We start from the raw sequence: 13,085 nt of genomic DNA, 5'->3' as shown, positions 1-13,085 counted from the left end.
CTTCGATTTTGCAATTTTTGGTGTCATTCGACTCTCCCGGGCGCAACATCGGCAATCTGCAAGTAGAATTCAAATCGGCCCAGCCATTCTTGAGTTATAGTGATTTGAATTTTTTTTTTTTTTTTTTTTTTTTTTACAATGATCACAGCTCACAGGCAAAGACAAAAAATTGCATAGTGGGAGCATAGTGATGGTGAGGCTTTTTGCCCTCAGCCGACCTGAGGTCTCGACGTCATGGGGACATAAAACGCACCAATTCAGTGCGCCAAGTAACAAGTTAGTTGGACAAGTTTCGCTGGAAAGTGGAAACAGACAAGTGAGGGTCGACCGGTCCTGGGCTGGAAGTTCTTTTGTTTCAAAGATTTTCCAAAGCAAATGGATGCCTTGCAAAGCCAAAGGGAGTCTCCTTTTAAAAGAATCTGAGGGGACTCGGGAGACTGAGGGGTGCGGCATGATGGGGTCATTGCACTGGCAATGCTGTAAACAGCATAGCATTTTTTTAAAGCCTCTTATACGGGCAATCACGTGATCACATGATTTCACTGGCCTGACCGCGGCAACAACTGCAAAGCAAAACAAAACAAAAATGTAAATAAAAAGAAAATGAAACTTTACAATCTGCACACAATGACAACTCCATTTTAAGATAGTCTCTGTTGATCAGTCAGTATCCGTCACCCGTGTTAGCTAGTTAGCATAGCATGCATGTAATGCCCTTGTGTCTTGTTTTATGGTGTTCTCCACAATCATGTTTCTCAGTAGCGCTGTGTTCATAGACAACATCCGGTTATTTAGCCGGAACTAGTGTGTAGAGGCAAAGTCACACCTGGCAGTGGTAAGTATGCACGCTCTCTGTGATCCGTTCTACTTCCACTAGTACTAGTTCTAGGCTACAACTCTTTACAAGCTGACAAACCCAGCAGCCAGCACGGTTTCTGCTATAGCCTGCAGTATCAACTGCCAGTCCTAGATCCTGCACATGCATTATGATTGAGAGGTAGATCTACATGCAGATTCATACATGTGATGACTCCCTTGTGAATCTACATGACTGAATTATCCTATCCACGGTGGGAATTAACCGTATTGCGTGACCGATCCTTTCAATGTTCTAATCTTTCAAGTGACTTTTCCTTTTCTACCTGGACTCCTCCTTGGTTTCCCTTTTCTCTCTAGCTCTTCTCTTGTACCTTCTTGCTATTATTCGCGGGGCTTTGAATAAAACAAGTCGACTACCACCATGTTTAAAAAAAACTGGTGGTGTTGCCAGTAGTGCAGAGAAATCGTTCGTAAGTTGAAGTGGCTGTGCTGGTTTTAGCTAAGATCATGGAGCTGCTGCTTGAACCCGACTGGAAGTTTCTCATTTTCTCGGAGTCTGATGGAATGATTTTTGAAGATTCCAATGCGGTATCACACTGGATGTAGAAATATTAGGTAATACACTTACCAATGTCAAAATTACCGATGGCGCCGGGTCCCATCTGGTGCTCTACATTGTACATGATGCACCTCTACCCGCATAAGCACAAAGTCAAAGGCTGAAAGGGATGTGCCCAACGTTCTGACAGTGATCAAAATACGCTCTCCATTGATTTACACTGTAGCTGACAATTGCAATAATCGTCTGTGACTCTGATGGTAACAACACCATACTTATGCACATAATCATTCCATGGCATTGCGATTATTGATCAACTGTTCACCATGGTTCACAGTTTGTCATCATGACTGTAGCCGGCTGCACATGCATTGTGGTACAGTGTATAGAGGTCAGCTACAGACAGAGCGTGTATGGCCGGGCCATGAGTAGGCGAATCACGCAGTCACGTAGACCTACCGGTCACCTGTCCTTACCTGGTCACGCGATGCAGCATGCTAGCAGTAAGGACGATGTCGGATCGGAGTGATCATGTTGATCATGCGGCCACGGGCAGTGGGCGCTGCCGCAGTATCTCTACCGGTCCATGAATGGGCATGATCGTAGATTCTACGCCAAAGCCGATCTTCCTCCCGTCGCAGTCCTCGATCCTTGGCCGAAGGTGAAGCATAATTATAGACAAGTTGAAGTTCAATCGGATCTGTAAAGAACTCAGTCCGTTTCGTAATATCGAGTCGTGGTTACTCTCCCCGTGCCCTTACTGAGAAATCATCACGATGGGGAGCTCTCCTTGGCTTCTCATTAGCTTGATGCTCGCCGCCTGTTCAGCGGGCGGCGGCCATGCCGGACCGCTGATTCCGACACGTTTGCGTGTGGAGTACATGGACAGACCGCTGGGACTGGACGTTGCTCGTCCTCGATTCAGCTGGGCACTGGAACATACGGAGCGTGCCGAGGTGCAGACCGCTTATCAGCTGACCCTTATGCAATGGCAGAACAGCAGCAGCGGCGGACTGAACGCCGTGGAGAAGAGTCTGCAATGGGCTAGAAGACAAATGTTGGGTTCCGATGGCTTCGTGTCACTAATGGAAGGTTCCTCCTTGGCAAGTGTCCATTGGGATAGCGGTTGGGTGGAATCCAACCAATCGACCAACGTCGAATACAGTGGTACGCCAGCGTTGCAGAGTGACAGTGTCTATGTATGGATGGTGGCATACCGTGATAGCAAAGGTGTTGCCTCAGCGGCTGGAAGTTCGTATTTCAATACTGGGCTACTGACGGTTTCAGACTGGAGCGGTGCAGTGTGGTTAGATGGTGAACAGGGAAATCAGCTAAGGACATCGTTTACAATCAACCCAAAGGTCGACATCAACATGTTTTCAACGGAAAACTCAGTAAGAGGCCGGCCACAATTATTGCACTTTCTGCACAAAATAAAAAAGATTTGGTGTCAGCACAAATGTCGATAAACACCCACCCAGTCCGCGGGTCCTAAGCCCCTATAAGTGCCCTAGTGAAAAGGAAAACACCACAATCATTGTCTGCACGCATGCAGTACATGTACAGTTGAGGCGAGTGAAACCCAACCTCATGAATATAAGAACCCTGGGTGTTAGGCGTAGGCTGTGGGGGCCCACAATATGGACACCGGGCTGCTGGACGTGGCTCTGCTTTTTTCTCAAGGTCAATTTTGGCTTGCCATGACTGTAGAGGTGTGTAGTCAACGCTCCGTTGCCAAGTCCTTTCTGCACCCCCAAACAATAGTTCAGGCATGAAGTAGGAACAAGACTTAGTATTTCCAGTCGTGTTTATTGGTGAACCGCGGAGTGGGAATCCAACTACTGCAAATTGAAGTACCTTCTTGTAATAATTATTAGAAGTAAGAGTTGTGAAGAGGATGTATGGGGCGAGTAGCAAGGCGATTCATTGGCATCGCTGACATCTTAAAAAAATCATGGGTCTGCATACAGGGCGGGTTAAGAACCACCGTTCCGCTTCCGGAGGATGCCACCACCCCATTATCAGGTGTCAGATGCGGCTCCTAGCGGCGGTGGAGGAGGATAGACCAGACCCACCAACCAGAGGCTAAAGGCCGAAATCCCATTTGCCACATCCATGTTTCCTCGTGCAAGGCCACAAGTTCCCAATTCACTGACATGGTGTACCTCGAATCCAGTGCTAGCACACCTCGTGCATCCTATCCAGAATCATTCTATATGATGGCATAGACTTTTTGGTAGATGTCGAGAGTAGGGACTGGGGGGGGGGGGGGACCCCATCTGGTCATCTCCAGATTTCAGTCGGCTGGGTTGACTGTATTGACTTGCAATCTGTGCGTACATGTATTTGTGCAGGGCCTTGCTGCCAGCTTCTGCTACGTGGCTGGTCTGGGCTACTACACCATGCACATCAACGGCAAGCTGGTCAGCGATCATGTCCTGGGACCGTTCACGACGTTTGAGGAGAGACTTCCGTACTACGCGCACGATGTCACCGACCACTTGCAGATCGGCGAGAGTAATGTCATTGCCGTTACTCTGGGACACGGTACGTCGGGCTGGTGCTCAGGGTGTAACATCAATACCTAAGTCTGCACCCGTAACACTCTGGATAAGAACATGAGAGTGTATATCTGGTTCAGACTTACCAGTGACTATGACCCGTGTCAGTGATGCCCCCTGACCAGAGTGAAAGCCGCCATTGCAGGATGTGCAACTTGCACAACAGTATGCTTACATGGTGGTTGGGGGGGGGGGGGGGAGGTGTACGCTTTGAGCCAGGCCACCTCTGTTCCGCAGCTACGGTCCACAATCCTCACATTGACAGGCTGTGTGCTGCTCAGCCACCACCTTAGTACAGTCTGCAGTGCTCTTGTGTTGGATACGATCACAGCGTGAGAAGGTCCTCTTACATTCCGGGTTTTTTAGTTCATACAGCATTCAGTCAGAGCCAACACAGAAGTTACTTTCAAAACTGGAACGCAAGAAGAAGAGCCAAAGCAGTCAACGAAAGAACAACATGGAAAATCACAGCAGGCATGCGCTGTGTAGCAAGTCAATAAAATTTGTAATGACTTGAAAAGTACCGATACCGCAGAGGGTACCTCTTATTTGACAGCGGCAGAAGCATCTGCGACTTGAGATTTGACCACATATCTGATCGCACAACCACAGATGAGGAGTAGACAGACCTCCATCAGCATACACATATTCACATGCACACACGCACACATGCATGCACACATGCACACATGCATGCACACATGTACACATACATGCACACATGCACACATGCATGCACACATGCACACATGCATGCACACACATCTTCAACCATGACACTTTATACTTGTGTGTGTTTGTGGCTGATAATCATATCAACACTGAGTCACTTGAAGAAGATAGTAACCGTTGAACTATCGGAAGTCATTGGCAGTCAGCTGCTATAATTTACCCACTGATTTTCCCAAGGTGGCAAACTAATCCAATGTATCTCGGGACTATTTCTTCCCAGTCATGCTCTCTCACCAGTACTCGCACTCACCCACCCACCCAATCTACAGTCATTGTGGTGGGGATAGTCTAGGCTAAATGTACAATGCACTTGTCTTCCTCGGTGTCTCTTCTAGGATGGTACAGCCAGACATCAGTACATGCTGGCGGCCGCTCACTGCTGCTCAAGTGCGGCATTCATTTCAACGATGGAACGTCCATGGATGTTGTTAGTAGCACTGCCTGGAAGCAAATTGCCGGTCCGATCGTGGCGGACGACATCTACAATGGGCAGATGTACAATGCATCCATGGAGACTGAATTCTGGGAGAGCACCGTGAGTACACATGGGGTTCTTGACGAGTGGTAATGCATACTTCAGTCACGACAGGTTTCTGCAGTGGCGGATTTAGAGGGGGGGGGGGGGGCGAAGGGGGCACGTGCCCCCCTTCAGAAGCGCCGACCGACTTTTTTTTTTACTGATCTCGATCGAAACCGAGCTCGCGCACACTTCCTGTGTAGATGACAAGGCCCAGTCGCTGTACTGCATGCACTGTACACATTCATGCACTGGTTCACCGGGTCCGTAGATCGATACGCGGTACGCGTGTACTGAACTTGTGAACTGTCAACTCTCGTCGCGTCGATCTGTATTCCGCGATCCGCGATCCGTGCGCACCAGAACTACGGATGCCGTCATCGACCGGTTTGCACGGATGAAGCCCAGGCGTATGCTGCTTTCCAACGCAATCACTGCTGATAGCTGAACTAATAGTACGAGTATTTCACACTTGCATACCAGCATTAGAAATTAATTATTTTACTATACAACTTGAACTAAATAATTACATCAATTCATAAAACATCACAAACATCATAAAACAGGTCTTTTTCCGTTTGGTTGGTACAATTGCTGATTGTTATATTATACCAATAGTGCCCATACATTTACATGTTCGAGTATCACAAAAGTCATTGTAAAAGTAAACTTGTTCCATTGAGCCTGTAGTGTGCCCCCCCCCCCCTTGTTTCGGATCCTGGATCCGCCACTGTTCTGTACATGTGTATGCATGCCTAGTTTCATTCAGTTCTTATGTCTGAATCACTGTGTATGTTTCAACTAGTGTGATTGTCCGAACGAGAGTATGATCTGATGGTATACTGGCATACACACTTCCTGAGTCTGGCGAATGCATGCGCTTGTGCCTGTGTTCAGTTATACAACGACAGTAGCTGGGCGGCTGCTGCTACTGTGGCTACTCCTCCTACGGGTGTGCTGTCATGGCCCGCCATCCAGCCAGTTCGCAAAGTCCAAGCCTACGCGGCAATCAAGCTCAGCGAGCCGGCACCGGGAGTGTTTGTCTTCGACTTTGGCCAGAACATGGTGAGTGGCTGCAAGGTCATTGAATACCGTTAACGTTTTAAAAAAAATGTGTTGACATGGTGAAAAGGAATGACCAAACACATCACATAGAAGATGTAACATTCACCCAGGCAATGAACAATGTAACATTCACCCAGGCAATGAACAATGTAACATTCACCCAGGCAATGAACAATGTAACATTCACCCAGGCAATGAACAATGTAACATTCACCCAGGCAATGAACAATGTGAGATGCTAATAAATTCGCAACATTCCACGACACTTCCAGAACGGATCGATGCTTGATATTATCGGTCACATCATGCGGATTGCCACTCATGTTATTGGAATGCGTATATCCTGCCCCAACTTGAGAGAATTGCGGTTCCTGCTGTTTCCCCTTGCAGGCTGGTATCTGTACACTAACTATGGACAGTCCCGGTGAACCCGGCACCAATGTCACCCTCTTGCACGCCGAGATCATGAGCCCAAACGGCTTTGTCAACCATCACTATGGCAACACCGCTGAGCTTTCCACGTGAGTTGTCTGTATCCGTAATACGGCCTGTTTGGGTCACCATCCAGTATGACAGTATGAGCAGAGGGACCTCTCCCATAAGTGATAAGTGGTACAATAGAACTTCGTGTACATAGATGGAGTGTGGTTTATACGCTATACACCCACAGCTCTGCATGTGTAACAGTGTATCAAAGCCTCCCTGAACTTCATTGCTCTTGTTTCTATCGCAGATACATCTTTGGTGACAAGGTGTACAGTCAGCCAATTGTGTTCGAGCCGAAATTTGTGTATTCTGGCTTTCGCTATGTTCAGGTAAGGCGTGTACTGTGATCTTAAGATAGAGTGCATATACTTTCTGGCTACGTGAGAGGAAGGCGAAGTGATATGAGAAGGAACTTGGTGATGAGAGTAAGACATGTAACACTGAGCCAGATAGTAGGTGGAGTACTCACGTGTTGTAGTCAGCACTGCCATCAACATGACTTGTAACGTCCTCGATCCTATACCATGGCTAGTACATGTACATGGGTTATGGCATAGCCCAAGCTGACATTGTCTGAATGAGAGTTAACGGGTACCCCTCCATACCGTTCGGCACAGGCCCTGGTGAAACGTGAATACAACGCAAGGAACTCTTATCCCAGTGTGTTGGTGTGTTTCTATCTCGATTAGATGACTGGATTCCCCGGTACCCCATCTCTAACGCGTACACTGGTGGCTCACTTTGTTCACACGGACATGGAGATGAGTGGCAACATCGAGTTTGCGCCCAACGATCACATACTGAACAGTGTGCAGCACATCACACGCGCCGCTAGTCTCTCCAACTTCATAGAGTAAGACTAAGAGACTAGCGACATAACTGAGCTCATTATAACGTACAGTGAAACCTGTCTAAGACGACCACTCAAGGAACCTTTAAAGTGTGGTCTCTGAAACCAGGTGGTCTCCTTATCCAGGGTCATTTGACTGGAAATAGCACCCCTTGATCCTGGTTTCAGTGGTCTTCTTGGACAGGTGGTCGCTTTATCCGAGTGGTCGCCTTGACAGGTTTTACTGTAGCTCCACTGTTTGTAGCATGTGTAGTTGATGTACTTGTCGGAATGGAAACATGACGGAAATGGTCAAAAACCGGATAAAATACGAATTGTAATATCGAATGACTGTACGATGTCAGTGGCTACCCATAATGATATCTGTGTGTGTATGACTCTCGTTTGTTCCAGTATCCCAACCGACTGCCCCCAACGCGAGCGACGTGGCTGGCTGGGGGATGCACAGTTGTCAGCTGAGACGACTTTGAACAACTTTGATATGGGTGCATCTTACACCAAGTTCATGAGAGATATCCTAGACTCGCAAGTATGTCTGACTTTACATGGAGAACAGGAGTGCATGAAGGGTTCTTTAGCACATCCATTCTCTGGACTTTAGACACAGCGCAAACATCTTTTGGTTTCTTTGTAGTATTTTCCACTTTGGGCCGAAAGTGGATAACGAATACTCCAAAGAAGACAAACAAACTTGTTCACGAGTCTCTTGAAGTTCGTCTTAAAGGGGTTTGACTCAACAGGTACCAGTAAGACACCGTGATGACATGTGTATCTGAAGCGTCCCGGAGTATTGTTCCATGATCGAGCAGGTGTGTGACACTGAGTGTGTGGACAGTTGCAGGCACAGTCATGTCACATTGGCCTGGCCCAGTTGGCGTAGGGGCAACGATTTGGATGCATCAAGTACTGTAGCCATGAGCTTCTTTGGCGTTCACATATCCTGGCACTGAGGACGAATCACTTCATCTACCACCAGTGTAATGCCGAGGTTTATCCGTGGACTCACACATTACATATCCTGCAGTAGTCACATGGCTGTGCAATGTGAGTATTGTTTGTCTGTCATACTTTGTGGAATTGCACAGATCCAGATTGCAAAGGCAACACCGAAGATAGCGGGTGCCGTGCCCGACTGTGTTCCATGGTACCACCATGGTGGTGCGCCGGCCGATCCTGCCTGGGGAACTGCATACACGCTCATCTGGCAATGGATGTACCAGTACTATGGTAGGGCATGCACTGGGACTGTGTTAAAGCTGTGCGCGTGTGCGTTTTGTGTGCATGCGCGCCCACACCTGCGTGGGCGCGTGCCTGCGTGCGTGCGTGCGTGTGTGTGCGTGTGTGTATGTGTGTGTGTGTGTGTGTGTGTGTGTGTGTGTGTGTGTGTGTCAATGCTTGAATGCGCGGCGCTCGTGTGTGCATGTGTGTGTGTGTATGCATGTGTGCCCTTGCACCACTTGGGCATTTACTATTGAGCATGTTGGCTTCACCCGCAATACCAAGTGTGCATTGATCATTAACCACAGTAACACTACAGTAAAAACTTGTTTAAGCGACCACCCCACGGTGCAAACAAAAGCGGTCGTTAAAGCAAGGTGGTCTTTAGAACCCACAGTGTCTGCGTAGAACTGTCGGTGCATGGAAAAATGGTCGTTAAGAGCAGGTGGTCGCTAAACCCAGAGGTCGCTTACACCAGGTTTTACTGTATATCCATAATTATAATTATCGAGAAAATCTTCGCCGGCTGGCCACTCACTGGACTTCAATGACATTATGGAAACACATAATCAGAAGATTCGGCAGTGTATGGAGCAGGTACAGGTAACCAGTTCTCGTCGTGTATAATGTATGCGTACAGCAACTTACGGCTGGTGTGCGTCTGTGCTTTTTTGCCTGTAACGTTAGGCGATGATCGTATGCTCGCCACATATTATGATGGTGTTGCCCAGCACATGGATCAGCTGATTGCAGAGAGCAATCACACGTCAGGCCTGCTGGAATTCTCGCGATACGGCGACTGGTGCTCTCTACAGCATGGTGGTGGCTGTAGAAAGAGCAGTGCTCTTGTCTCCTCCTTCTACTTCATACTGCAAATGGACGCCCTGGCTAATGCCGCCGCGATGCTGGGGAAAGCGGATGACGCAAAGAAATACTCTGACCTCGCCAAATCAACCAGGGAGGCCTTCCAGGGAGCGTTCTACGACAAGGACCAGCAGATGTATATCGACCCAAACCTTGGTCCCCAGACCAGTGTTCCACTGGCCTTATTCCTCGGTGTCGTGCCAGAGGATCAGGTGGAGGCGGTGGTTGGCAACCTCATCACCGATATTGTTACAGCAAACACATACCACATGAACACAGGTAAGTTGGTGGCAACAGCGACTGTGATGATTATAGCTATGAACTGATGGAAGTGGTAGTCTGTGACAAAGCTATTCCACGCGGCTTGGATAAAAGAAAGCACAGGGGGAGCCACACAGATGGAAGGGGAACTCTAAAGCCTGAACCAATGCCATCACTTCAAGACTACATAACCCTCCCCTCTGACTACCTGCACACGCTGTGCCACTCTCAATCACTGTGCATGCAGGTATTGTCGGTACCAAGTACCTGCTGCCAATGCTGAGCAAGTATGGTCACCATGACGTTGCCATGGCACTGGCCAGTCAGACGACGTTCCCCAGCTGGGGCTACATGGTGATGCAGACGGCCACTACGCTGTGGGAGAGCTGGAAGGGCGACGAGTTCACGGCGGTCAGCTCTCGCAATCACATCATGTTTGGTGGCCAGTCGTCCTGGTACTACCAGTACATTGCCGGCCTGAACGTGGCGCCGGTGTCCAAGGGCTGGGAGAGCATCGTCATTGCACCGTACATCACCCAGGCAATCCGTGAGTACATGTACATGCAGTACTGTGTGACTGTCTATGCTAGAGCAGTCCTCGTTCAAGCATGATACATGTACCGGAATAGTGCAATGAATAGCAGTGGATACTGTTCAGTGTCTGACGATTGATGAATAACCATGAAACTCGGAGTACCGGAAAAAAGGTAGCCTTGGTCCATTGCCGACTTGTGTCAGTGGTTAGTGACGTAGAGTCAACTATGCGTATAACGACACTCGGCGGGGCATCAGAAAAGTGTCCTTATTCGCGAAGTGTCCTTATACCCGAAGTCATATTATAATTATGTATTACAGTTAGTTGGGACTTTGCTCTGGGCATGGGAATTCTGTCGTTATTCACGAATTGTCGTTATATCCGCAGTTAAGTTGGCTGTAGTTCCATTTTCCAATCACATGTCTAAGGCATTTCCCTAGCCGCGATTAGTTGATCCTTAGCTCCTGGTTACGGATGCAGTTGTGTGTGTGTGTGGGGGGGGGGGGCACTTTCCAGAAAGTTCTATCCAGACTAGCATCTACAATTACAGAGGACAGGTACATACGATTGTTGTAAGACATACTTTGTATGATAAGTATACATGCCCCGTGGCAATGCTACTGCTGTTGACTATGCGCTGTGTTGTTTGAATGCTGGCGTCGTCAAACTGCAGCCGGTGCTGGTGGAGATCTTGCCGGTGCGGACGCCACGATCATCACGGCCCGGGGCAGCGTTCGCTCTTCTTGGACAATGGCATCACCCGCTTGCGCCACAGGCACTGAGAACCAGGACGTTACTCTCGCCTGTGCGGGTCCAAGTGGAACCATCGCCAATATCACATTTGCATCTTTCGGAACACCAAAGGGTAGTTGTGGCAACTTTTCAATCTACAACTGCTCCTCTCCAAACTCCATGGACAAAATCAAAGCACTGTGTGTTGGCAAGCACAGTTGCTCCATCACGGCATCCACCAAATTCTTCGGCGGTGACCCATGCTTTGATGTGAAGAAATCGCTGGCAGTACAAGCAACATGCACGGCAGGCTCGCCGTACACCATCTCCATCACCGTGCCGGTGGGCAGCAGTGCATTGATGCGCGTGCCACTGCCCAAGGGAACATCATCAAGCCAGTGGTTGGTTAGCGAGGGCTCTACCGTTGTATGGAAGAGCAATGCCTTCGTCGCTGGTGACCCTGGTGTCAGTGCCGCTGCGGCGACAAGCACCTACATTGAATTTACCGTCGGCTCTGGAAACTATGTTTTCAGTCTAGTGGCTGAGGAGTAACCAGAGCCGACACAAGAAGTGCCTAGAAGCCTGCTGTCAAAGTGTTACGGGCACTATAATTCTCCTCAGTATGAAATGCATGAATCAATTCACATGGTTAGCTTCATGTGGCCATGCTGGCATTTATCAGAATATTTATTATAATTATTGAATCGTAATTTTCGTAATTTTTTTTAACTTTCCTCTAAGTCTTTGTTCCCGAATGCTAAGCCTGGATGAGGTGTGTGTGTGTGCATTGCGCCAGGGAGTCATAGCACCTATAAGGGAGACGGCACGGGTGACTGGAATGTGAAACGTCGGGGGGTTTCGCTCCTGGGCTACCCCGGTTTCAGTCGCTGCCTTGTGGCAGGGTCGCGTTATGCACGCTCGCATATGACATCGCTGGTCATGGTTAGCTTCATGTGGCCATGCTGGCATTTATCAGAATATCAGAATATTAAATATTCTGATAATTATAATAAATTTTATTATAATTATTGAATCGTAATTTTTTTACTTTCCTCTAAGTCTTTGTTCCCAATGCAAAGCCTGGATGAGGTGTGTGTGTGGGTGTGCGTTGCGTCAGGGAGTCATAGCACCTATAAGGGAGACGGCACGGGCGACTGTGCGACTGAAATGTGAAACGTCGTGGGTTTCGCTCCTGGGCTACCCCAGTTCGACTGGTTTTGGTCCGAAAAGGCTGCGATGCAGCGTTCCTCCTTTATTCCCAATCGAACATGGTTGAACAAGTGGTCACGTGCTCCTGGGTGCCCAAATCACCTGGTCACCACGCCAGCAGGCGACAACTCTTTCACACCAAGGTTCAACTCGAGTGACAGGACTGCACCCAAAAAAGGTCAAACAGGCTAGTAAGTTGTACCCTGCAGGCACGGTGACCAGCTGACTGGTGTACGCAGGAGCACGTGACCACTTGTTCAACCATGTTCGATTGGGAATAAAGGAGGAACGCTGCATCGCAGCCTTTTCGGACCAAAACCAGTCGACTCAGCGTCCAAAAGACTACAACATATGGGCCAATCGCGGTCATCCGTGCTTTTATAAGAACGAAATGGCGCTTTTAGTGACATTTTGTATACAAATCCCCATCTAGTAGGGCGCAGTCACCCAGTTTTGGTGGAAGTGCGCGAGTTCGATTGGGATTCAAGTAGGAAGGGAGCATCTCAGCTTTCTCGGACCAAGACCATTCGACTCAGCACCCCGAAGACTACGGTGAAATTTTAATTTTTGCCTTAACTTCCCCTTTAACTCGTATCCTTATGTCCTTTTCCTTTCTACATTTATTTATGGCTCAACATCCGAGTTTTAAAATACTATTACTATTATTATTATTGACT

General features: G+C 48.3%; 1 protein-coding gene across 2 annotated transcripts; it reads left to right on the top strand.

Moving 5' to 3' along the window:
• The first annotated feature begins 2,030 nt into the window (after positions 1-2,030).
• LOC135815426 (alpha-L-rhamnosidase-like) lies at positions 2,031-12,271 on the top strand. 2 transcript variants are annotated; one of them, XM_065328719.1, is made up of 12 exons: positions 2,031-2,772; positions 3,733-3,925; positions 5,007-5,206; positions 6,086-6,253; positions 6,644-6,774; positions 6,987-7,068; positions 7,429-7,592; positions 7,983-8,118; positions 8,675-8,816; positions 9,495-9,950; positions 10,180-10,479; positions 11,141-12,271. In XM_065328719.1, exons 1-12 carry the CDS (start codon positions 2,155-2,157, stop codon positions 11,749-11,751), a joined length of 3,201 nt encoding a protein of 1,066 aa, XP_065184791.1. In that variant the 5' UTR covers positions 2,031-2,154; the 3' UTR covers positions 11,752-12,271. The 2 variants fall into 2 exon arrangements, with proteins under 2 accessions (XP_065184791.1, XP_065184792.1); XM_065328720.1 differs by lacking the exon at positions 2,031-2,772 and having other exon boundaries at positions 3,874-3,925; positions 5,007-5,083; positions 5,185-5,206.
• Positions 12,272-13,085: the final 814 nt, after the last annotated feature.

The sequence above is a fragment of the Sycon ciliatum genome, chromosome 4 (assembly GCF_964019385.1).
Source record: "Sycon ciliatum chromosome 4, ocSycCili1.1, whole genome shotgun sequence".
In the NCBI taxonomy this organism is placed as follows: domain Eukaryota; kingdom Metazoa; phylum Porifera; class Calcarea; order Leucosolenida; family Sycettidae; genus Sycon; species Sycon ciliatum.
Note: the sequence above shows the minus strand (reverse complement) of the source record. Positions and strands in the feature narration are given on the sequence as shown.